This window comes from Biomphalaria glabrata, chromosome 4 (assembly GCF_947242115.1).
Source record: "Biomphalaria glabrata chromosome 4, xgBioGlab47.1, whole genome shotgun sequence".
Taxonomy (NCBI): domain Eukaryota; kingdom Metazoa; phylum Mollusca; class Gastropoda; family Planorbidae; genus Biomphalaria; species Biomphalaria glabrata.
The window spans coordinates 35,704,136-35,730,518 of record NC_074714.1 but is presented as its reverse complement, the minus strand read 5'-3'; the positions used below and the strand labels follow the sequence as shown (position 1 = coordinate 35,730,518).

General features: G+C 32.6%; 3 protein-coding genes across 13 annotated transcripts in view; 1 reads left to right on the top strand and 2 right to left on the bottom strand.

The window, feature by feature from the left end:
- Positions 1-2,272, bottom strand: part of LOC106052308 (protein polybromo-1-like) — a 46,383-nt gene extending 44,111 nt beyond the window's left edge. For both annotated transcript variants that reach the window (XM_056026920.1, XM_056026921.1), the window contains exon 1: positions 2,072-2,272. The gene's annotated coding sequence lies outside the window, so the exon portion shown is untranslated. The remainder of the gene's footprint in view (positions 1-2,071) is intronic.
- Positions 1,340-13,993, top strand: LOC106052072 (histone-lysine N-methyltransferase SETMAR-like). Of its 10 annotated transcripts, none has more exons than XM_056026943.1 (4): positions 2,961-4,150; positions 8,670-8,749; positions 9,777-9,887; positions 10,394-13,993. In XM_056026943.1, the coding sequence occupies exons 3-4, from the start codon at positions 9,801-9,803 to the stop codon at positions 11,201-11,203; spliced, it is 897 nt and encodes a 298-aa protein (XP_055882918.1). In that variant the 5' UTR covers positions 2,961-4,150; positions 8,670-8,749; positions 9,777-9,800; the 3' UTR covers positions 11,204-13,993. The 10 variants fall into 10 exon arrangements, with proteins under 10 accessions (XP_055882919.1, XP_055882918.1, XP_055882917.1 ...); XM_056026939.1 differs by having other exon boundaries at positions 2,962-4,150; positions 8,670-8,736; XM_056026937.1 differs by having other exon boundaries at positions 2,962-4,150; positions 7,979-8,736.
- On the bottom strand, positions 11,316-26,362 carry LOC106052061 (formylglycine-generating enzyme-like). The gene is made up of 8 exons (XM_013207306.2): positions 25,385-26,362; positions 23,510-23,584; positions 21,730-21,812; positions 20,389-20,511; positions 16,397-16,511; positions 15,456-15,572; positions 15,201-15,260; positions 11,316-13,339 (listed from the first exon to the last, which is right to left on the bottom strand). The coding sequence occupies exons 1-8, from the start codon at positions 25,865-25,867 to the stop codon at positions 13,214-13,216; spliced, it is 1,182 nt and encodes a 393-aa protein (XP_013062760.2). The 5' UTR covers positions 25,868-26,362; the 3' UTR covers positions 11,316-13,213.
- Between the last annotated feature and the right edge of the window lie 21 nt (positions 26,363-26,383).

Sequence of the window (26,383 nt, the reverse complement as noted above, 5' to 3'; positions counted from 1 at the left end):
ATCTCCTCCCCCTGGAGGAACCCATACAACAATGTCGAGTAAATTTACAAAGAAAAGTGGGTCTGAGCAGACCCTAACAGGCTCTGCTGGCCAGGTAAAGGGCATTAGGCCTGGCATAGAAAAATGTGCTACTAATCGCCTCGCAACATTGGTACATAGGGAGAACGGGCCACGTTGTGAAAAAAGAGCTACTGTTCTTCCCAACACACAAACCCTGATAACATCCTTTTCCCCCCAAACAAACACTAGAATTAAAAAAACCAAAAGTCTCAGAAAAAATTAACCCAACACCAACACCTCATACTGGGAAAGTTAGTATCCCCCACACTAATTTAGCTGGAAAGATAAAGCAACATGATCCCCAAATTTCCAAATCTGATGCTAAAACTTTCAAAGTCCTTCAATGTAACGTCCGAGGACTTATTCCAAAGACACTTGAAATAACTAACCTGCTCCTCAAAGAGTGTGTGGATGTTGCCCTACTACAAGAATGTCTGATAGGTGAAAAAAGAAGTGTCTCAATACCCGGGTACTCTGTTTTACGCTGCTCCTGTGGGGATTGCCGAGGCCTGGTTACATTGGTGGCTAATGCTCTGGTCGCCAAGAAAGTGTCCACAGACTTGAGTCAGGGGAGGACAGACACTTTGGTATTAGAAATTTGGAAAAATAATAAGATGCTTTAAGTGCATCAATGTTTATAATCCACCAAAACAAGAACTGGCTTTAGATGTCAGAGAAACAATAACTGTAGACACTATCATAGCTGGAGATCTAAATGCCCATTCACCTTCCTGGGGCTATGATGACACTGATCAGTCTGGTAAAAAAGTTCATGACCTGTGCAATTCTACTAACCTTTTTCTTTTGCAAAATAAACACTCTCCTCCTACTCTTCTGCATGCTAGCAATGGTTCACTATCACGACCAGATCTTTCTTTAGTCTCTGCTAATTTGGAATCTGTCATAACTTATCAAGTACTAGGCGATATTGGTAGTGACCACCTTCCAATATTAGTAATATTACTGACTGCCATTCTTTCTAAAATGAACACCAAGACCACTAAAGAACGCTGCGGGGAAGAAGAGGAAACCGTGCCTCATATTCTGTTTGACTGCCCCAGACTTGCTGATCTCCGTCTCGACAGGTCTGGGAAACCCAAAATTCTCGACCTGTATGGCGACATTTATGCACTACGCAAGACAGCAGGGTTTCTGTCCAGGGCTTTTGCAAGAGAGGATTTGAGCCTCTCAATCCCTCACTCTAATGGAGTTTGATGATGATGACTATTAAATTTCTTATTTAATAAGTAAATCTATCATCTACGAAACTCATCTTCAACTTTGAACTTTTGACCTCACTGTGAGTCTCGTCTGGCTTAGCCAGCAACAAGCTCTCCTCTCAATTGTTCCATGTCAACTTAGGTCAAAACACACACAAAAAAATCTTTTTAACTATAACTGTTAAACATACAGTACACAATACTCAGATACTGTCACTGTCATAATTTATACACCATTGTTACATTGTAATGATTGTTACAAATGAAAAATTGTTTATTCAAAGATACATGACATATATTTTTTTATTTCACCTCCCTTTTTATTATTTTTAATAATATAATTTCATATATTTAGTTAATATAATAAATATAATTTTTTAATTTTATATGTGGGGAATTTAGATTCTAATTCTAAATATTCAAAAAATGATTAGATCTAGAACTCTTGTCTATAATTATAATAATTAAATAATAGTATTATTACTTAGTATAATAATGAAAATGTTAGATCTATAATCATGATAACCATAAGTCACAATAATTGGCATAAGGCATGATGATAAGGTAAATGTTGTACATCATCAGTCATGATCAGTTACACTAGACTAGTTACAGTAGAGTAGGTCTAGAGTCTAGAGTCGTAGAGTAGTGACAATTTAGTGAATTTACTCTAGTGACTCTGACTCTACTATTTAGATATCTTAGAATTTAGTTGAAAATTACTATAATCTAGATCTAATCTAGATTTCTAGATAATTCTAATTAAATATAGATCTAGATCTATATCTCACCTTTGTATTAGAGTTTAAAGACTATTGATCTAGACTAGATCTATATTTTTAAAAGTCTCAGAAGTCTACTGGAATAATATAGATCTATCTGAGTCTTAACTAGATCTTTAGCTGCGATCTAATCAATTTTATTTATGGGTTACGCCATCTTGGTTGTATATAAAATTCATTCACTTGCATTGTTAAAAATATAGATTTAGATCTGAATCTAAATCTGTACATCTAAATATAGATCTATCTTTTGATATTTCTATTAAGAATACTATTAATTTCAAATTTAGATTTAGCTATATTTTCTATATTTATTTTAAAAAATTGAATAGATCTAGTAAGACTAATAGTCTAGTGATTTTATTTTCTTCCATATGATTATAAATCTTTTGTTCTGTAATTTTTCAATAATACTATAGTAGATTCTTATACCTGAACACCGACTTACTGGAACTAGGTCAAATTTTTATTTTATTTTTTTATTTGGTGACGGTTTAACTTACAAAAAAAACCTGAAAGCAGATTCTTATTCTGCAACTAAAGGACTATAAAAATAGCTGTATTCCTTTGTATTGCCACGCATAGTCAAGATTTTATTTTAAAATAAAGTGGGTCACTTCATGCTCCTATATTGAACGCAGTTTTTGGGCTTTCTCCTCAATTGGACAGTGAGCACCGTCATTGTACACCACTATGTAATTGCTAATAAATTATATCTGTGTTACTTAATTTTTTTTTAGATTGTATTAAAAGAAGTAGATTCACTTTTGCAATATGTATTTATAGTCTATTTCCTCATATACTCTCTCTCTGTCTCTCTCTCTCTAACTCTATAATATTATAGAATATAGATCTATATAGAAATATATATATATATCGTTTATAGTTTATTATTTATATACCTATGTAATCTATGTGTAGAAACAGACAGAAATAAATCTATATAGATTATATATCGATAAATTAATTATTATAATTTAATAAATAAGATATTTTCAACTATGCTACATTGGCTACATGTACGTATTTCCTCTGTCTTTCTTTTAATTGCCATCCAAGGACCCTCTTCTTGTTTTCATAAGTTGGATGTTCGTTTTGTGACACATTAACACCCCCCTCCCTCCCATAGATACTTATAATTCTTTTCATGACTCTCTCCCCCTTCCCTCCACTGCCTGTTGGATAGGTTGTGACACTACAAGCTGAGTGTATACTTCTCCTCACTGCCAGCTCATCTGGAGTGATCACCTGCAGTGGGCATGGTCTCTGGCTTCAAATTAGCAGCCCGCACTTTTTCTTTCAATCATAAATTATATATTATAGACATCTTGATCTAGGTCAAGCTTATTCATTGAAAAAATCATAGATTTATTAATCCCAATAATATTTCTTATTACGATTTTGCTGTGTCCAATGAAGGAGAATGAGCTGAATTCATTATTATTCGTTGTACACCCCCTTATTAAATTTTATTTAACAGCTAACGGTATAAATGTGATTGGAATGTCTTTCTAAAGATGTTTGGAAGCTTATTTTGATATGCCCATCAGCCTACGATCAAACAGGCTCATAATATAGCCTTCATCCCTTATATGGGTATGAATTGCCGGGGGAGGTTAAAACAACAGCTTTACATACATGGTTACCGCGAATCTAAAAAACTGCCATCTGCTTTGGAAAAACGGAACAAAATTACCGGAACTTATCTAAAATTGGACATGCGCAGTCCCGAAACGTTGATTTTTGCTCCAAACATAAAAATTAAAAACAAATGAATTACAAACAAAAAGGCCCGTATAAGACATTGGCCCCAAAACACCCCAATAGAAAGAAAACTATATGGAGAGCTCCCTGATTTGGAAACCACTGCGCAGTTCATCTCATGTATTGGTTTAGTCATAAGAACACTCCAACATAACAATGAGAACGATGAAGAAGAACAAACAAAAAAAGCGACCCGTTCATTGAAGGAGAATTTGATGTGGGGTGTCCAAAATATAAGAAGCTACTATATATAGATCTAGATAGTATAGATCTAGACTCTAAGACGACTAAGAGTACTCTAGTCTAATAATAATAAGGAATAAGGTTTGTCTTGTGTCCGAAGATTATAGATCTAGATCTATATATAATATATATCTTGTGAGTAGATGGTCTAACTACTGTAAGTGTAACTCACTAACTCACACTAACTGTAACTACTGTAACTGTAAGTGTAACTCACTAACTTGACTAACTGTTGTGACTGAGACGACTGAGTAACTCACACTAACTCAACTCATACTAACTGTAACTATTCAACTATTGTATAATTGTAGTATTAGATCTACTAATCTAGATCTAGTATTACTATCTTAAAGTATCTTAAGTATCTTAGAATCTAGAAATAATCTAGATCTAATTGAGTAATTCTAGATCTATTTCTAGACTGAAAAGTTAAAATAAATCTAGATGTAGATCTAGATCTATATATATATTTATTAATTTAAATAATTATTTGGCAAAGAAGAAGACTAAAACTAAAGTCACTAAGACTAACCCCTAAATGCGCTAAATAACTAAGACTTATCAGTCTTATCTGGTTAATATTTAAAATATAATATTTATATTATTTATTAGATCATAATTAATCATTAGAAAATTTCAAATAGAAATTTATTAGATTTTAGATCTAGATTCTAGATTATAAATTATATATTTTTATATATAGACTATACACATCTATGTAAGTAAATGATAAATGTTACAAGTCAAAAGCTATCTGTCTGAGTCACTCAATTTTATCACAGCATTAATTACTATTATTTATTTTTTATTTAAATTTTATTTTAATTATTTCTCATTTTCAGTCCCAATTTCATCCTCCTTTTCCTCTTCTCGCTAGACTGAGTCCACCATCTTGTCAACAACAAAGCCACTACCTCTCGCTTATCTACCCTTGACCAGGGTAAAGATTCTTCTTCTTCTTCTAGCCAGCTTTATTGCTGCTGAGCTGTGAGCTCTTTTGCAGACTGTGCCAAGGAAAAAAAGTGTGCTGTTTTCTTCAGTTGTTCAGCACTGCCATACAGGGTGTTGGTTATGTTGGGCTGTAGTGGAAGTAGGGTCTGCCTAAGGTGGATTAGGGAGGGGCATTCAAAGAGGATATGGTTTACGGTTTCAAAGGGGTGGGCGCAGTGTCTGCAAAGGGGGAGTTGTGTGGAGTTTATTTTGTTCAGATGATAATTTAATAGTGGTGTGTGTCCTGTTCTTAGTTGGAAAATTGTAGATTGTTCTTTGCGGGGGAGGAAGTTAATACTGTCCAGTTTGTTAGGCGTAGTCATTTCTTTGTACATGGCTCTGCCTGTGTTTCCTGATGCCCATTGGTTGAGCCACTCCTCTTTGTGATTGTTGACTAACATTGACCTTAGGGTGAGGTAGTTAACAGGTCTATCTGGTTGTTCCATAGATGAACCTGCCTTTGATAGCTTATCTGCCTTTTCATTTCCCATGATGCCAATGTGTCCAGGGATCCATTAATTTTGATATCATCTGATGGATTATCATAATGAGTGTTGTCAACTCTCTTGGGCTGTTTGAGGTGTTGCTGTTAAATGCTTGCAGAGTAGATTGGGAGTCTGTAAAGACAACATCTGATGGTGGTTGCACTCCTTCATATAATTTGTTTTCCACTGTCTGTAGTGCTATGGTAATTGCCTCAATTTCGGCTTGGAAGTTTGAGCAGTAATCGCCACAGGGTGCACTTATCTCAAAGTGTTTATTTTTAGGGAAGACCAGGAAGGCACCAAGACCAGCATTGATGGTGGCTTTGAAAGCCGATCCGTCTGTATAAATATGGATAGCTGTTTTTTGATAGCTTTCAATTGTTTCAAGCGTGCCTACTTTGAGCTCCAGTGGATTTGATTCTTTTGTTAAGGTGTTATTTAGTAAATGTGTTTTGATGGTTGGTTGTTTGTAGTTTAGTCCGGGTGTAATGTTTGAAAATCTGGTAATTTTTTCTCTGTTATTGGGTAGGTGGTGTTTTAGGGTTAGTTCGTCAGTAAGTTGGATCAGAGTCCTTTGCTTTTTCTGGTTGTTTTTCCTATTTCTCTGTGTTAGTAATTTATTTGGATGATCGTCCTCCAACCTTCTGTATCTCTCAATAGCTTCTAATGCTGCTTTGTTGCACCTTAACTTAAGAGGTTCAATATTGGAGTCTATTTCACAGGCTGCTGTGAGAGTAGTTCTCATACCTCCACTAATTAGCCGCAAGGCTTGGTTTTGGATTGTATCTAATGATGATTGATAGGTTTTGTTGGCAGCTACTTGTATGGAGAGACAGTTATCCATTACAGATCTGACGTATCCAGTGTATAACTGTCCTAAGGTTTTCTTTTCAGCTTCACAGGATGTTCCTGCTAGGTGTTTTATTATGTTTAATCTTTGTGATGCTTATTCTTTTAAATCTGCCATTAAGTGTTTTAGAGACAGTCTTTGGTCTAGTTTTACACCAAGATATGTTGGATTTTCTTTTTTATTTATTGGCTGTGAGTCTATTTTTAGGATGTAGTTTCTTTTTGCTGTTTTGTTGCTGTGGCTAAAGATTGAATAAACTCACTTTTCTTTGTTTATTTCCATTTTCCATAATTTTGAATATGTGGAGATAGTTGTGAGGGCTCTATTTAGTTTGGATCTAGTCAGCACTGGATATTTATTTCTCTGTAGTCCAAATTAAAAGGTCGTCTGCATAAAGTGCCTTATTGACCGAAATGAGGTCCGGGAGGTCATTCATGAAGATTAGAAAGAGAGTGCAGCTAAGGGCTGAACCTTGTGGTAGTCCTTCTTCCAAACTTTTTTTTACTAGAGATGGCACCATCGAATCGGGTTTGGATGGTTCTGTTTTTTAAGAATGCCCTGATCCAGCTGTACATTTTTCCATGGATGCCCAATAGTCACTTAGACAATGTCCTAGTCTTTGTCTGACTTTCACCGTCAACACAATCTGGGCTTGAATATACTTCGCTCCTTCTTCCATCCCACCCACATCTCTCTTTTGATCAGAGAGATTATTCGTGTCACCACGCCTCTTGACCCTTCCAAGGTGTGACTTTCGTCGGGCTTTACCCATGTGAGAGATAATCCTTAGCCTATCGCATTTCCTCTATACTCTCTATTTCTCATTCTCGCTGACCAGATGAATCTGGATTAACAATTCATTCTTACTCTTAGAGGAATACCTGGTGGTAAGCCGAACTTAATCACAGTTCCACTTAATTACTTTGTGCATATTTCTCACTGGATATTATCATGTGGATTTTATTAATTCATTTATATTTAATTAGTGCATTGTGTATTTCTCACTGTCGTAAGTAGAAAACATAAACATGGCATATGTATATATATATTTATGTATTGCATTAATCTATTAATTAATGCTACGTTGCTCAATTGATCATTGATGCAACCATGTATATATTTGTACATCATATTTTATTACCTTTATCTCAGCTGACCGCCTTGATAATTTTACTAGCGCACTAATACTGCGCTTAGAGAAGATATATGAATTATCTCCCCCTTTACTCATTTTACTCTAACGAGAGTTGCGCCTCCTTGAACGGACACTCTCTCCATTCAAGCGTACTCCATTGCTCTTGGTCGACGGCCATATGTAAACAAACCGTCATGGTCGCTGACCACCGTCCATTCTCCCCCCCCCCTTTTCTCTTCCAACTTATGTTGTTTCATTGAGATTATTGTCTCCCTTACTATGTACATTTTATATTGCTATTATCAGCCATCTATTTTTCCAATCCCATTTGTCATCATCTCCCCATTGTACTCAAAAGCAATTTTACCAGTCTGACAAATGCACCTCAGTCGAGGGCATCGATAAGATGCATGAGAGACATGTCCTAACTTGTCCTTGTTTATCCGCAGCCTCCCTCAGGTGTCTGCCTATTTATTCGGCATTGTTTGACAGCCACTCATCAACCTACTCAATTCCCTAATAAGCTCTACTATTTACCTGCCTATTGGCCTACCTGCCTATTTGGCTATACTACTTGGCGCTATTGGCTCCACCTGCCTATTTGACAGTCCACTTGTCAACCTATTAGGCACTATTTCCCTATAGACCCAGTATCTGTGCGAGACGTCATAGCTCCGCCAGATCTCCGCAACTCACTTATCCTGCTAAGTACGCTGCCTACAGCAGATCAGCTCTGCCCCCAGTACCCTTGTGCCCACGGTAGCCAGCCACCCGCCCTACTGTGCCCACTACAGATATCAGAACTTTGGATTGAGACTCCACAAGAACTGTATCAACGGCGACCCTCTACTCGCTACAGCGCCACCTCCCGCTGCAAAACCTCATGCCAGGATCACAGCCAGCTGCGACATCAGTAGGACTACCAGCTAAGTGCAGAGGACGAAAGTGACATACTCTCTAATTAAGTGCTTAGTATAATGATACAATATTGCTAACGAGATAGATGCAAACCCCCTCCCCTATTTTACTCTAATTTGTATATTAATGTAAATAAATATTCTTTATTCTTACATTATTTGTATCTTTCTCCATTGTTTGTCTCGTTGCGTGTCTGCTCCCGATTTATCTCTGATGGACCAGTGTGTGGCAGTTAAAAATAATCATTCCCTGGACATTAACCAAGCCAATCACACACGTCATACACGAGGTCTGTCACAAATGTAATATCTTTTATACTTAATAAACTTAATATATAGTTCTATTTGGACTCTCTAGAAAGTCTAGATATTTTAGTAATCTAACTAATTAACTAGTAATAGGAATACTATACTAGTAATTACTACTTTTACTGTATAACTATACTATAGTCTATAGTATTCATATTACTAGATGTAGACTTTCTAGAGAGTCCAAATAGAACTATAACTTATAACTATAGACTATAGTCATCCTGCATAATTATTGAAAAACACATTAAGGAAAGATAAAACATGCTTAATAATTAAATGAAATAGTAAGAAAAGAAAAAAGAGAATTTAACAGGCTTATTTGGAGGAGGAAGGTGCAGAAGATGCTGACATTGCTGAAGATATTGGAACAAGTGACTCTGGAGAGGCAGATAATGATGGGCAAAGGGCTATCTCAATTAGAAAACATGTGAGAGTGTGAATGACAAGCCAAAATGGTGTACAATGTGTCTTGGACACGGTACATCTTCCTCACAGCCATGCCATAACGTGTTCTTTTGATGTGAACACCAATTAGTTCCCACACAGGAAGTTTACGTTTACAATGAAAAATTCACTTAAGTCAAAACAAGGCTTTATATAGTACATGGGAGATGTGTTAACCAAAAAATAGAGTAACTTTGGACTGATGTAACCCTTGTATACTTACAGGCTTATAGATCTATATAATTATACAAGCAGATACCTGATACCAGTGCTGCGCTATGGTTGATAGAGTATGCACAAGCACTTCTTAGGCCCATCACTTGTAGCCTTCTCATAGCTGTTCTAAAATTGTGCTATGCATTATCATTTCAAACTGAAGAACTTTTCTAAACACACACACATGCAAGATGTTTCTTGGTCTTTGTAAAAACACATTTTATAATCTCATTAAGCTAAGGATAATCCCTCACATTCACTCTGACAATTATTTAAATCTAGAGGAGAATAAAATTTAAGATCTAAATCTGTGAATATATATATTGCCTTCTGAGACATATATGTTTTTTTTTCCCAGTTTATTTGTATTTTTCTTTTATTGATGGATGAAAAGAATATAGCAGAAATTGTTCTCAGCTGTGAAGATACGCTAATCACTGGTTCAATTAATTGTGACAAAAGTTTTAAGGTAACTTTATTTTTGTTCCATAAAAATGTGATAATTTTGAAAGAAAATGTATAACAATTAGGGTGCAGTGGCTGAGTGGTAAAGCGCTTGGCTTCTGAACCAGGGGTCTCAGGTTCAAATCCTGGTGAAGACTGGGATTTTTAATTTTTGGATCTGAGTCCAACCAGTTCTAATGAATACCTGATATTAGTTAGGGAAAAGTAAAGGCGGTTGGTTGTTGTGCTCGCCATATGAAACCCTTGTTAACCGTAGGCCACAGAAACAGATGATCTTTACATCATCTGCCCTATAGACCTGTCTGAAAGGGGAACTTTACTTATATCAAGCACAGCTATCAAAAAAGGCTAAACTAATTAATCATGTTATTTTTAAACACAAAAGATAATTACAGCTTCTAAACAAAGGCTTCTAAGAGTAAATTTTGCTTAATTGAATAAAGTAGTTTTACAAATTTTTTTTTACTTTTTTTAACAAATTAAATTTTGTTTTCTTTTTCCTATTCTTAGTATTCTAAAACAAATATCCCAGGATCAGATGATATAATAGATGCCTTTTTAGAGCAGTATGAAGGATGTACTTGTGAGGAGAGTTGCAGTTTAGATTCATGTGTTTGTCTTCAGTATTTTGGAGCTGCATACACAGAAGATCAGACAATAAAATCCAGTGTTCTTAAGGAATCATCCCAGCCAGTATTAGAATGTGGAATGATGTGTACATGCTGCCGCCAACTATGCAACAACAGAATTGTCCAAAAAGGAATAAAGAAAAAGCTGGAAGTTTTTAAAACTGAAAGTAAAGGCTATGGCTTGCGGACATTAGAAAACATTGCAGTTCTACACTTTGTGTGTGAGTATGCAGGAGAAGTAATTAATGGAGAGGAAGCTAAACACAGAATGGCTGCAACTGAGAGCTCAAATAAAGACAATTACTTGATAGTTGTAAGAGAATATTGGAAAGAACAAGTGTTGCTTACATATGTTGACCCTCAGAAAGTGGGCAATATTGGCAGATTTATCAACCACTCTTGTGATCCTAATCTTGTTATGGTACCTGTCAGAAACAATCATTCTGTCCCCAGACTTGCCTTGTTTGCTAGTAAAGACATTATTGCAGGGGAGGAGCTAACTTTCAACTACAGTGGAGCTTCTAGAGTCTCTTTACCTTCTAAGTCTTGTATAGAAAGCACTAAAGTATTGCCTCATTTGTTTGAAATTACTGATTCAAAAGTTGACATTAGACAAGTGAAACGTAAACCTTGTTACTGTGGTAGTAACTTATGTAAAGGCTTTATGCCATATGATAAAGATCTGATCTAATTTTTTTTTCCTTAATTGTTAGCGATAATTATAAATTTAATTTAATGTCTAGGTTTTTAAATAACCTATTTTTTTATTACACAGTCACAAATGAAAAAAAAAATCTATTATGTTTTTGAAAAAAAAGGTTTTATTTATTGTCATTAATCATTAAAAACCTATTTTAAAATCTTTGAAGATTGTATAAATGGAATTAGCCACTAAGCATAGGTATGAAGACACAATGTGGCATACATATAAATAAAATGAACATTTACATTAATACTTGTAATTTAAAAATGGAGGTATAAAATCATATATTGCTTACATAAAAATATTGTTTTAATTATTACAATACTTTGAAAGACTATAAAATTACACAAGAGAAACATTTTAAGTGTTATAATAATAATAAAAAAGTATATATATGCTCATTTTCATCTGGTCCACTCTCTTTTATCTACAAGTATGGTAGGGGTATCTGGAAGAAACTTTCTTTACTACCATTCTTAGGAAGCCTCTATGGGTGTTTGGCATGCAATGCAGGTAAATAAGGAAGATTTTGAAATTTTTAGCACCACAAACCTAAGGTTAAATTTTAATTACAACAGCACTTTCTTCTTACAAAGCGTACATCAACTCACTGTCTGTCTGCTCAAGTTTGAACACATTCTTTTCCCACACCAGTTCTCAAATCAAGTTGAAACTTTGTACAATTATTCATTGGCATAGACAATAAATGAATCAATTAAAAAAATTAATCAATTAGTCAATTAAATACTGGTTATATTTTGTTTGGTACCAACAAGAGAAATTAATGCTTCAGTATTCACAAATATGGTTAAATATGCTGGGTTTGTCCCCTTAAATAATTGTACATGTTATTTCTCCCATAACCATTCTTGGATTAAGTTAAAACTTTAAACAATTATTTATTGTACCTAACAAAATATTAAGCAATTAACCCATTAGTCAATCAATTATTGGTAACTGATTATTTTGTTCTTCCCCATAAATAAGCTTTGTTTTTTGTTTTTAAAAAAAAATATTTAAAAAAATAATTTTGCTTGTTTACTTTTTTTTGTTCATAAATGAATAAGTCACTAGTGATTTATTATAACAGTAATTGTTAATATAGTGACTTTTGGGTTAACAAAATGCCATAGGAACATTTCATATATCGATATGACACACTAGGAACTACTAACTTTCATCAACAGTCTTATGGGTCCTATTTTTCTCCATGCTATGGAGTGCGTGTATTTGTATTGGATGAGAAATTCTGATGTAACCTTAAGTTTTATAGATGCAGATAAGTGTATAAAAGAGGGCGAACAGCTGATAAAAGTTAGATGAATTCAGTGATAAAGAGACAGGACTAAGTTTATTTTATGTTGAAGCAAATTGTCAAATCATTGTTGTATTTATTAAAGGTTTTTGAGAAAACCTAATATAATGCACCATAGATCATTACAATTTAAAGATTTGAACAGAAAAAAAAAGATATGTTAATAAGTCATCCCAAAGTTTAATTTTATTCAAATCATAAATATTAATCCTTAATGCAATGAGCTACCATTTTAAAGAAAATATTTCAATCAATTTGATAGCAGCATTATAATTATTGTAATAAAGTTAAATAATATTCTGACTAGCTATTGGGAAAGAATAAGCAATTAAAAAATGCTAGAGGATGGATCAAATCCATTTTTTAACTAAGTTTTCTTACTAGAGGTTATATTTTTTTGATAAAAGTCAACTTTGTTCTGTTTGTTTAAGATGCAGTTGTTGTTTTTTTAGATAAGAATAAAATTATAACAAAAAGATTAAAAATAATTCATTTGAAATTACATATAAAAGTGGAGGGATTTGATTATGTGAACTACCACAACACTATGATGATGATATAATAACAAAATGTAAAAACATTATTATCTCCATATTCTACAACCTATATAGGTTGATTTTTTAAAAATTGTAATAGAATTAAATTAATATAACACTTTCAGCAACAATAATTATTCTTAGCTGTTACAATTCCTCTTTTTGTAAATAATCTTGCTGCAAGTCCTTGGCACAACGAAATCCTAAGTTTGCTGCAGAGCTGTCAGGTGTATTCTGACTTCTGGCTACACAGCGGTAACGATAACAATAGGACTGTCAAGAAAAGAATTATAGTACATTATTGACTTAAAATAAATTAATATACTTAATAATTAAATCAATTAACTAGGGTGCGTTTGAAAAAAAATAATTAGAAATAAAAGTATTTATTAGATATTGTTGCCTACTATTAACTCACTGTCAAGAGTAGGGGAGTGTAAAATGTGAGATTGTGTGTGTGTCTGTTTATGTTATTTGTTGTGAGATGTGAACTGTTTTAGCACAGGGTTTTCAAGGGGGTTAATAAGGTTTCCTGTGCTGATGTTTGTTTGTTTGTAAAATGTTTTACATGTTTCGGATGTTCCTTCAGAGTTGAAGATAGTTTACTTCCTAGTCCAAACCTCCCGCAGGACGACGGGGGATGGGAGCGGGCAGGATTTGAACCCTCGACCATCGATAAATCCGAACGACAGTCCAGCGCGCAAACTGCACGACCAGCTGGTCTTGGTCAGAACTGTTTTTTGAGGGGGATGTATTCTCATGTATTGTATTGGGGTAATGTCTCAGCTTTCATTCTCTAATTACTTTGATATAAATGTATGTTACCTAGCTCTATGTTTTGTTGCATTTTAAACATATTAACACTAATTATTGAGAATAATTTATATTGCATTTGATAGTTTTGTAAATAAATTCTATGACATATTATTACTCAGTGTTTCTTTGTAGTATCTACATTGTTCGTACTAGATTACTATAAAATGATAACTATAGGTAACATCTTATTCATTCACTTAGCTTACACCCCACTGATTGAATTATACCCCTACACGAGCTATATAGAATATAGAACTAAAACCCAAGAAGTTCTTTACACTCACCTGATTGTAATACTGAAATGTACAGGAGAACAAGCAAAATATAAAAAATCCTTAAGCTTATCTTAGAGAAAGAACTCTGCACTTACAACCATATCTCTCAAATAAACACCTATACAGCCTGTTTTAAAATACTTATACTAAATTAGGGCATCAAGTTCTGTCCCTCTCTAGGCCTAATGGCTTCATTAAAATATCAATTTAAAAAAAAATATTTTAGGTTATTTTTTTTCATTATCTAAATTAAATAATAAATTAAATTAACTAAATTTTTATTATAATTCACATTCAATTGTTCACTTTTTTAAAGTCTATAAATATGATTTCTAAGTAGCATTTTGATTTACATCTAGGTCAAAACTAAACATGATAAAACATGTCATTTGATTGGTTTGTCTATTCTATATCTAGAATCTGTCCTTAAGGGTCAGTTAGAAATATATGTTGAACATAAGCCCCTACACTTCAGAATTGAAGATTATTAGATCCTAGCAGAAACAGGATGGCAGGGGAGGATAATCAAAAGCACAGATCACAAGACCAGGCAGCCATTTGATATATACACTTTGATCATTGTTTGGTTTTAGATCTACATCAAGCCCTTTATAACCTTTGCTTTGCATTCTCCAAAAGAATAGACATTACCTTTCACAATTCAGTCAAACACATAAATAAATATGTACCTTAACATATACATATTTATTTATGGGTGTTAATAACAAGTGCCATTCCTTGTTTTATAAAAAAAAAAAAAGTTATTAATACTTAAAAAACGTATAATGAATTGATTCAGAAAAATCCAAATATGGAGACTTCCAGTGCATCATTGCAAGTGAAAATGTGTTAAGTTAGTCCAAGGAAAGGCAAGGAAAAAGTGGTTAAAAAAAAAAATAAATTTCATTGGAGTCTAATGAGTAAAAGTAACTTAACATTTTTTTTTAAAGAAAATTCTTTTTTTTTCTTTTGAAAAATGCTTATAAATATTTTTTTTTCTTTTAAAATATAATAGCATGAGACATAAAAACTCATTATCTCACCTTATGACACATATAGGATCCTCCTTTCTTAACTTTATCTGTTCCATGATCAGGGCCTTTCTGGGGAAGGAAATCAAGTAAGCAATAATGTCTTTGTGTAACCCTGCCTAAATGTTATTCATTGTGTACATTTAGAAAAAAAAAGTCAGTCCAAGCTAAACTTAAACTAATGCATGTAAATATTTGCATACATTTTTAATTCAAGAAAATGTTTTTTTCTTTGATGTTAGCTACTGAAAAAAAAAAAAAACTTACTGGATTTTTTTTCTCTTTTGTAGTGTGTTTGGTCTCCCACCAATCTTCTGTCCATTCCCAGACATTCCCTATAATATTTTTCAAACCAAATTTATTTTGCTCTGGGAATGCTGTTACCTGGAAATAAAACCAACATTATTTCTTTTTATTAAACAACAAAAAAAGCTAAAGAAGAAAGAACTGAACAATCATTATTATTTAATCATTTAGAAGGAAAATTTAAATCTACACTTTTATGTTTGTATAAATATTAAATATTTTTTTAAAAAAAGCAATGTACTTAATAAGACCAAATGTCCAAAGGAAAGGGAGAGAGAAAATATTGGCCTGATAAGAGAAAGAAGATAAAAAAAAAAACAAGGTTGCAAAGAGTCAACAGGTAGAATAACCATTGTTATTGATATTATTTGAATGTTTCATTCAATTAATGATATGTTAGTTTAATTATGAATCTTACTTACGGTATGTGATATTGTTCTAGTTCAACCTAGTTTTTTAAAATTGAATATGTAAATGTGCTTATTTTTGATGTTAATAAAAAAAAGAAAGCCAATAAAAGAGACGAGAAAAAAAAAAAAAGAATCAAAAGCCCAAGAATGTAAACAGTTCAACAACTGATGTCACAAGCAAAACAAAGGTATCTTTAAAAAAAAATGCTGCAAATATTTTTTAACACTGCACATTTTAATGATGAGATATAAATGATAAAGATTGAGATAATATTTTAATACTTCATTATCATACAAAAATATCCTTAATTTTTTAATACAAAAAAAGACATAATACATGTAGGTAGATGGATCTAGCTAAATGAATAATAAAATTTCATTGTACATGTTTACTATGTGAGTTTACATCTTATTCTGTTAGTCAGTGTAAAGAAAATAATATTCACATAAAAAATATAAGCTCAAATAATACAAATAAGTACAGTTCATTACAGGACAAGTTCCCACATAGCCATCCTCTCCAGAGTTAAAAGTTGGGAAATTTCCTTGCCAAATGTTCATCCAGTTCTCTCCTTTTGGGTTTAAACTATTTCCCCATGGAAATAATCTGACAATGAAAAAAAACTTTCAAAATAAATGGATGAGTAAATAAATAAATTGTCTTCTATCTACAATAAAAGTTATCAACATTTTTAATACACTCTTAAAAAAATTATTGTATATTTTTTAAACTTGCAATTTTTATTTATATTTTATTTATAATACAATAATATAAATTAAGTACCGGTACTCTAAAAGATAACTGAAATAATTTCGAACAAGAAAATATTTTTTTAAAATACTTTAAAAAAAAAACAAAGCTTATATTAAGCATTGTTATTAATTAGTTGACAGGCCTGAAATCATTTTTCACATTCCTGAAGAATTGCATAGGTCTGGGCTTGGGGCTATTTGTAATGATGATAACCTATCACCTGCATGAGACACATGTTTTGGTTTATAGATAGATGAGGTAATGTCATTTCATACCTGGCATTGAATTTTAAATAATTGGGAGGTGCTCACCCAGTTATTACCTTTTTAAAGAAAGTCAATATTATAGAACACCATAAGTTATTTATTTAACCTGCCCTTTAAGTTTAAAGGGAAACTCTGATGGTTTTTCAAATTTGAGTTATTGACATATTTAAATTCTGCGTAAAAGTTGTAATATCAAAGTAAACATTTTTCCGTTTTTTATTTAAATGCTTAGAAACATTTATATTTAATAAATTAGACAGTAAATTCTTGACATCTAAAAAAAAAATGGAGTTCTTTGACATTTTGTTTTTAGTTTAGGCATACATCTGTTCCCTCAACAATACTGAAAGCCAATCTAGATCTAACGAACCATTTATCACTTCATTCTTACAGTGGCTGTTAGGCTAAGTGATGGCCTAGTATAAATATCTTGTGTACCATTCAGGTACCGTATATAACTATGTAAATATCTGATGTATATAAATATGTATACTTGTTAACATATTTCTTTCTTTTGGTTTGTTATTTAATTGTTGATGTTTTTGCTTTTTTTACAGTTTAATACAAATTATAATATCTAATAACCTATAATAAAATAACAAAATGAAATACAGAAGAGTGAAAAATAAAACCTTGTAGTGAAAATCAGGGTAGCGTTACAACAATTACAGTTAAATAAGATGTTAACAACCTAAATTTAACATGAATGATTTATCTATGCTATGTTTCACATTTTTAAAGTGCTTTGCAATTGTGACTTCTTAAAAAAATGTGTTCAGTTATAGTGACTGATACTATCACAGTCGTCTTGAATATAAAATTTAAATATGCATTACGAAACTAAATAATATACTTTACATATTTTTATCAGAAAAAAGAACGAAGCATTCATAGGTACTAGTACTTTATTTATCTACTTAGAAAACAATGGTCTATACATGGACCAGTTTAAAAATGAGGCTAAGTACACTTGAACTTGGCTTGGTTTGGCTACCTATGAAGGGGGCTCGAGGTTCAACACCCAACTCAAGCAGAGTTGTGTTTACTCAGCACCTAAAGGCGGCACGGAAAAACCTTCTCCCAGATAGATATCCAATCCCCTCACTGACCACAAATGAGATTGCACCATAGCACTCTGAGCATGCAATAAGCGTAAAAGTACGGTAAGTAAAGTTCCCCTTTCAGACCTTGCAATCTATAGGGCAGATGATGTTAAGGTCATCTGTTTCTGTGGGCCACATTAACAAACAGGGTGTCAGGTGGCCAGCATAATGACCAACCTCCTTTACTTTCCTCAACTTAAGTCAGGTACCCATTAGAGTTGGGTGGACTCAGGGGCGCCCTAAAAATCCAGAAATTCAAAATCACATTCTTCACCGAGATTTGAACCCAGGATCCCAGGTTCGGAAGCCAAACGCTTAACCACTCAGCCACTGCGCCCCCTATGCATAAAAGTAGCGCTATATAAAAGCAATAAATTAATTTTATTTTAATTTTCATGTTTGCCTTTGGCCTCAGTTTTTAGATTATAAAACTTGTTGTGCTATATTTCAAAGTCTGACACATAAAATCAAAATGTAAGTAAATTCCAATGTTTAATGTTTATATTTTTAAACAGAAACATAATTTTTTTTTGTTCTGTTTCATAGCTAAGCCATGTACTTTTGTTATGGCCATGAGAAAGGTTAGAGACTTTTATAAAAATAAGTAATAGGTAAAAAGTCACATATTTTAATAGTCAAAAGAAAACTTAAAGTATCTGTGGCCATAGGATGGTAAAATAAAGTAAGTCCTATCGTAACTTTCAGATCAAAAGGTCTTGTTCTTATTGATAATGCTATTGTACAACTATATTTTTAAAAAATTGGTTAACAAATACTAAAAGAAATTACTGTTTAAAAAAAAAGTTACTAGGAAAACATTTGTCACCATCTCAAAGTTGGGATCATACAGTAGGATATTCTATTATGATATTAAGAGTGTAATTCACAACTCATGTTTCTGAAGGTGAACACTTTTAACCTTGAGCTATGCAGTTACTTGATAGCAATCAGTAAGAGCAGTCAGTAAGGAGTAGTCATTATACACAAGCAGTTAGTAGAGGCCACCAGTTATTGTAAGCAGCCACTATAGAGTTTTGAGTTACTTGAGACTTGTACCAGTTACTAAATTATTAAAATATTTGTCAAGTATTTCTATAAAGGATTGTCACTGATTATAATTAGATATTGTGCATTTCATTTCTATGTGATGATGCAAGATAATATATATATATATATATATTAAACGTGTTATTTGTGTCTGCTATATCATGAGTTATTTCCTCACTAGTCGACCGGCGGCGTAGCATACGCCGCTATTTTGCATAGCCGGTCTTAGTCCACTGCAACCTATGCGACCGCAGTGGGCCCCCAATTCAAAGGATCCGCACTTTCATAGGACCTGCGCTAATTCAAGGTGTATAAATTATTAAATTAAACAATTTTTAAACTTAAAACACATTTCCTGCGCCCTCCTGTCGATTTACCAGCAGTTCCTGGAAATATCCAGATATCGCAAAATATACGAAAAAGTCCTTAAAATATACGGAAATATATACACAAAAATTGTCATTTTGGGGTGTCATTCAATATGGAAAATGCTAATCTTACGCGCGGCATCATGCCTCAGCCGTAATTGTGTAATCTGGTGAAAGAAGCTTCTCGCGCCTCAAACTAATGAAGAATTACTTGAGGTCAACAATTCTCAAAGATAGATTTTAACATTTGGTAATTCTTGCTATTGAGCGTGATCTATATAGGAAACAAATTATTATGATATACTGTATGACTTTGCTACACGCAAGGCTCGTAAAGTAATTCTGTACGTAGTAAAGAATGAATAAAATGCATAGATGAATTTATTTTCTAATACAAACTCTTAAATTTCACTGATTATCTGCTTACCTACCTAAACTTGGCCCTGTGAAATCCGTTTCGCATAGGGCCCCACAATGGTTAAGTCCGGCCTTGCTATTTAGTAGACTACTTAGATTAGTTCCTAGTCCAAACCTCCCGCTGGACAAAGGGGGATGGGATCGGGCAGTGTTTGATAAAAGGACTATCCGCAGAAATAAGAGAGTGATCTTTCCTTTACTTCTTGTTTAAACTGTTGAGGGAAGAAGAGAATTATATATATAGATTTTATGAGAGATGTCTAAAGGTAGAAGTATTCATCCTGATTATGCCTACATTACACATACATACATTTATCCTGTAATACTAAAATATGAACCCAATGTTACCCAACAACCATCCAGAATAACCCGGTGACAAAATTAAACAATAAAGTAGCCATAAAAAAAGAAAAGAGAAAAAAACATCATCAAATATAAACTATGTTAATTTTCAAAACAAATATATATATATATATATATATATATATATATATATATATATATATATATATATATAAACAGATATAACCTATCTGACTTTCCTCCTTTACATGCATATTCAAACTCTGCTTCTGTTGGCAATCTTTTGCCTGCCCATTTGCAGAAGGCAACAGCATCATTCCAGGAAACATGGGTGACTGGATGATTCATTCTGTACAGATATACAAGTCTCATACAAAATGTACATGATATATGCAGACTGGTAATATTATGTCAACAATAATGTAATAAAATCTCATAATACAAAATACTTTCCTAAGATAAAGAATGTTTTCTTGGCTTTTTAAGGCAACCCATTCCAAGCTATAATGAGCAATAAGGTAGATATATTTATGTATTGTCATTTTATTTTATATTCACTGTACTACATATAGCCTAGGCTACCAATTATAATTTAAAATAGGACAGTTTCTATCATGGCAATATTATTGTACTATTAATAATTACTGCAATAAAAGTTTGTTACCATTTTTAATAACTATTAAGAAAAATGAGTTTAGTGTTGATTTAATATGTTCAAAAATATAATTATAATTGTGACGTACACTGTATCTATATTTAGACATAGTCTATATTTAGCCTGTCAGCAGAGTTTTAGCTACCTCTGGATTATCCATCACGCGGCAGACGTAATGTGTTGAAATGGATGTGATTGGTTATTTGTTGTACATTGAGCTGCATTTATTGGTTGGCCTTGCAGTGAAGAGTTGTTGATCACGTGATTACGCTCTAGAGCCCGGGGAAGGGTCTAGATTGCGCAAGTCTTGTATGGAACGTGTTAGTGAAAACTTGTACTAGAGTATTGTATTAGAACTCAATTATATTATTGTGTAGATCAGCTATTTTATTCAAGTACATTTAACCATTGTAATTATTTGTGAATAGCTTTTTCAAGTTCTGAATTAAAGTAATTGTTTTAGACGAAGAGAAGTTTCTTCATTGAATATAATAAAATACTTAGATCGTATTGTCAAATAGTAACTCCTAGATCTAGATAATCCTCTTATCAACTGGCATTAATCTCTCTAAAAATAAGTTAAGTGTTCTGCTAAATACTCAGAATGTACCAAGTTTTCCATTAAGGAAAACATTTGGGAAACACTGCTTTAGAAGGTTTCTTGCCAAGTGTTTTTGCTTCAGCTTCATTACTACTTTTTCTGTTTTTGAAATTAAATGTAGATTAAATACTTCCTGATGATATTTTGATCCATTATCTTTTCATGGGAAATTTTTTTAAAAGGTTTGTTGAATGCAGTCTGATAGACTTTCAAATAGATAATCATTGAGGTAAGGAAAAGTACATCTTTTCTAAGTTAACAAAGTTAGCAAGTGCATAATAAATTTAAAAAATGTGTTGTTACATACTAACCTGTTTGTTATATTAGAATCAGGTCCTTCTGGGTGTTGCCAATCAGCCCCCTCAACAGGAAGCCACCAAGGAGCTGCTGCAACCTGCATGTCCAACAGGTTTAAACATTTCATTTTCAAATTTATATCCACTGGCTTTATTAATTAATTAATAATCTATATATATATATATAATTCTCTTCTTTGCTCAACAGTTTGGACGAGCTAGAAGTAAAGGAAAGATCACTTTCTTATTTCTGCGGATAGTCACCCCACAAAAAAACAAGAGGGGGGAGAACAAGTGGTAGTCACACTTATGGATGGCTGCCTGGTCGTAAGGTTTGCGTGCTAGACTGTCAAACCCTGCCTGCTCCCATCCCCCTTCATCCTGCAAGAGGTTTGGACTAGGAAGTAAAATATCTTCAACTCTGAAGGAACATTCGAAACATTTTACAAACACAAAATATCAGTGCCGGACTTAACCATTGTGACCAAGAAGTCATGGAAAGAGAACAAGTAATCCACTATGTATATTTACAGGTCACTAAATAGCAGAACGGTACTTAACAATTGTGGGGCCCTATGCGAAATGGATTTTGCGGGTCCAAGTTTGGGTAGGGAAGCGGATAATAAATGAAATTTAAGAGTTTGAATTAGAAAATAAATTTGTCTATGCATTTTATTCAATCTTTACTACATACAGAATTACTTTACGAGCCTTGCATGTAGTAAAGTCATACAGTATATCATAATAATTCTGTTTCTACATAGATCATGCTAAATAGCAAGAATTACCAAATGTTTCAATCTATTTTTGAGAATTGTTGACCTCAAGTAACTCTTCATTAGTTTGAGGGGCAAAAAGTTTCTTTCACCAGATTACACAATTACGGCTAAGGCATAATCCCGTTTTTAATTATCGCGCCAAAGGCCGGCCCTACAAAATAGCGGCGCATGCTACGGTCGACTAGTTATTAATATCACATATGCACCTTGCTTAAGTAAATAAAATAAATGATATCCACAACACTAGCATAGCACCATTTCTTTTGTCATATAACTTAAAAATGTTCTTTTCAGAATGAAGAATATTACAGTATTATTGCCTAAATCATACAGGATATACTTTATTTCATATGCTTTGGACATTCCTTCAGAAAAAAAAAGATTACTATATCCAAAGCCAAAACTCTTGTAGGACAGCAGGGGATGATGACAATAAGAGTTACAACTGGGGAAGATGATGACAAAAGTCTACAATGCATACCAGACAGCTTAGTAGGAAATCAGGAGAATACTTCAATTTGAACCAGAGACCATGGTGTAATAATCCACAATAGTTAGAACCAGGATAATATCTTGGCACCCACAGGATTAAGTCATATATAATCTGCTTTGTTGAACGCATAGAGGGAAAATGATGTTGATGGAGTAAAATGTTTTGAACAAGTAGTGGCAATTTCAACCCCAGGTATCTCAAAGACAAATCAAAGATAAAATTAGCAAGTCAGAGATCTTTTATTTGATCGTAACTGCTCTTCAAATGCTAGCTACAAATCAAACTTAAGTATTATTGTCAATCATTTGGCCTCACAAAAACAAAGAAAGACAGAATCCTTTAATCTGCCAGGTTCAGGAAAAGCATACACAGGCTATGGCTCCAGATGTTACAAGGATAGTGAAATCAGATTTACAATAGCCCTTTTAGTTTTTGGACAGACAGCATAAAACCAAAAGCATTTTTTTCCCTTTCAAGAGCTTCTGAAAAAAGATTAAAAAGGAAAATAAAAGGTGTACATTACCATTTGTTTTATTTTTTTCTTTGTTTCCTCACTAATATACATTTCCATCACAAATGAATTGCCAAACTTTTCTGCCTGAAAAGATACAGCATAAACTTATGTCTTATCGAAAAATAAAATGAATGCTAATGTATAAAAACGACTGCAATTTTTCATAAATGATAGCTGGTAGAACAATGTGACTGTATATAAAGTAAAGCAGGTCTCTCAAACACGCAACGCCAAGTTAGTGCTATTTTTTACTTTTGAATTTTTATAACTGTAATGGTCTGGCTAATGAAAAATCTGAGAGCATCTTTAAATTCCTTATCCATTTGTTGATAAAAATAGCTATGTTGTAATTTATCAATTAACAAAGTTAAAATTAAATCTAAGGTTCATGGTGGCTATCATCAAGCCTAAGAATATTCAAACAATTTTCAATCCCAGTGATTACTCAAAAACTTTTTCAAAAAGATTCATCAAACAGTTCAAAGAAAATATATCTAAAAAATGTTTTAATTTTCAAATTTCATCTTTCTTTTTACACCAGCACAAAAACACAAGTCATCACTTTTCTGATCCTCCACATGTCCTTCTCAGCATCTAACTGATGAACACCAAGACTGTTAGGTACAAGTTTTATCTGTCACATTACAAACAAAAAAATTCCTCCAATTGCCATAATAATTATAATTATGACAATCCTTTGAGACCATACATAGCACCTCTACATTCTTCTATTAAGCTCAGTGCATGTACTGTATCACACCAAGACCTTTAGTGTATTGCTTCTGTGGTATTTTTTAAATAGTCACTTTAAAAATGAAAAAAAAAAGTAAAATGGAAAAAGGGATAAGTAGAAAATAAAATAAAATTGTGGAAACTTAACTCTTACTACTGATCAATATAAACGCTCCTCTTTAAAATCTGATGTTATGTGTAATTATCTGTATTACATTTAAGCTTTTTTGCTCTCGGATTCCCCAGTATATTTACATATTTTGGCAGCAAAACAGTAAGGCTGTGAAATTTCTGTTTCCCAGTCTATTAATACTTTCAGTGGGACGTTACTCTCACCGAGTATCTTGGAATACAATATTTGTTTTCCTATCGTTATAATGTTACACTTTTTATTTATTTATTTTTCATGGGACCCAAAAAATTTAAGTAAAACATTTATTTTTTTTTATTGAATTTAAAGAGCAAAATAGTGTGTAGGTTTGTAATTTTTCAATATTTATGGATGAAATGTAGAAGATTAAATCTTTCAGTACCGGTATATCATTTTTTTAATATTTTTGTATATTTTGTTTTTCCATACTCAGTTTAAACTTATTAAAAGAAATATTTTCTTAAATAATTTATTTATTACACTTTTATAGGCAATTCATTTTCCTTTAAAATAAAATCAAATATATTAGGTTATATAAGATATTAAAAAAGTTAGATTAGTTTTAGTAACACTACTCCCCTGCAAATTTTCATTTGTCCAGGAAAACTCTTTTTTTTTTCTAATCAAAATACAACCTGAAAGAGTTAAGAAGTCTTATATAATGTACTGGTTTTTCTTTTAGCTGATGCATCACTGGGCATAAAAATCTCCTTAAGTGCAGACCAAGGAGATAAAATAATTTATATCCTAGTGAACTTTCCAGGTAAAACTATTTTTTTCAGTGAAAAAAGGAAGAAACATATGTGTTGGAAGTGTAAAAAAAAATGGTGCTTGTAAAGTTATGTGCAACACCAATGTAGCAGTTTTCCACAGTAACCGTTCAAATAAAGACATTTTAATAATAATACAGAGGATGTTTAATAAAGCTTACAAATCACAAATGTTCGAGAAACCTGCTTTAATCTATATAAAGATGTATTATAAATGAATATATAATTTACTTCTGTTACATAATTCTGGTCTTTCACAAATTTGTCAAATTCTGCATTGCTAACTTCATATTTATCTAAATAAAATGAGTTCAGTGATATCTGCCTTGCTGGCATTTCTCCATCAGCAACAAACACTGGTTTGTTTGAACCCATTGTAAAAGTTCCACCAGGAATATAGACCATGTGATTTAATCTTTGAATCTCGCTTTTCACTTTTTCACTTTCCAAAAGTTTGTCCTGTTCTAGATGTAATTCCAGGTCATTTCTGTGTAGATCTGTTGAGGGTTTGTGTGCATTTTTATGAATGTCCGATAAACATTCTCTGTTCACTTTACAACCACAATCCTTAATCTCATTATTATCTGGACTATAGCCGCATTCACCATTACGTGTGAGTGTTTCGGGTTCACAGCAATTAGAACAAACAAATTGGTCTCCAAATATAAGAAATATTAATAATAGATCAAAATTATTAATATTAAAAAATATCATTTTTTTTTCACTAGTCACTAGATTATATCTAGTCTAGTTACTTCGAGCTCTAGCACACCATTAGACTTGATTAGACTATTCTAGATAGATCTAGAATCTCTAGATCTATAATTTATAATAATAACTTTAATAAGGCTTGTCTTCGATAATAGAGTAAGTGACTAAAGACTCCAGACTCTGACGTTGCTGGTCTTTGCCCAGTTTAACTTAGCCTTAGAATCTAATCTATGTACATCTATATTTATATTATTTATATAGTCAATGTCTATGCCAAACTATGCGACTATGGTAGGTAGAGAGTCTAGTTATCAAATTACTAGATCTACATTAATCTACAATGAGATCAAGATTTAGATCTAGAATAATATATAGATTTGTTTTTTTTCGTTCGATATTTAGATCTAGATTGTAGATCTAATTAGATCTATAGATCTAATTTTTATTTTTTATTAATTTTATGTCTTAATTTTGTCACTTAAAAAAAACAAAAAAACTTTCTACAGTAGGCTACATAGA

Coding starts and splice junctions, on each gene's coding strand:
- LOC106052072 (XM_056026944.1), top strand. CDS start 9,801: ATGGATGAAAAGAATATAGCAGAAATTGTTCTCAGCTGTGAAGATACG. Junction 9,888..10,393: donor ATTGTGACAAAAGTTTTAAG/GTAACTTTATTT, acceptor TCCTATTCTTAG/TATTCTAAAACAAATATCCC.
- LOC106052061 (XM_013207306.2), bottom strand. CDS start 25,867: ATGATATTTTTTAATATTAATAATTTTGATCTATTATTAATATTTCTT. Junction 20,512..21,729: donor GATTCTAATATAACAAACAG/GTTAGTATGTAA, acceptor ATATCTGTACAG/AATGAATCATCCAGTCACCC. Junction 15,261..15,455: donor CAAAAGAGAAAAAAAATCCA/GTAAGTTTTTTT, acceptor TTCCTTCCCCAG/AAAGGCCCTGATCATGGAAC.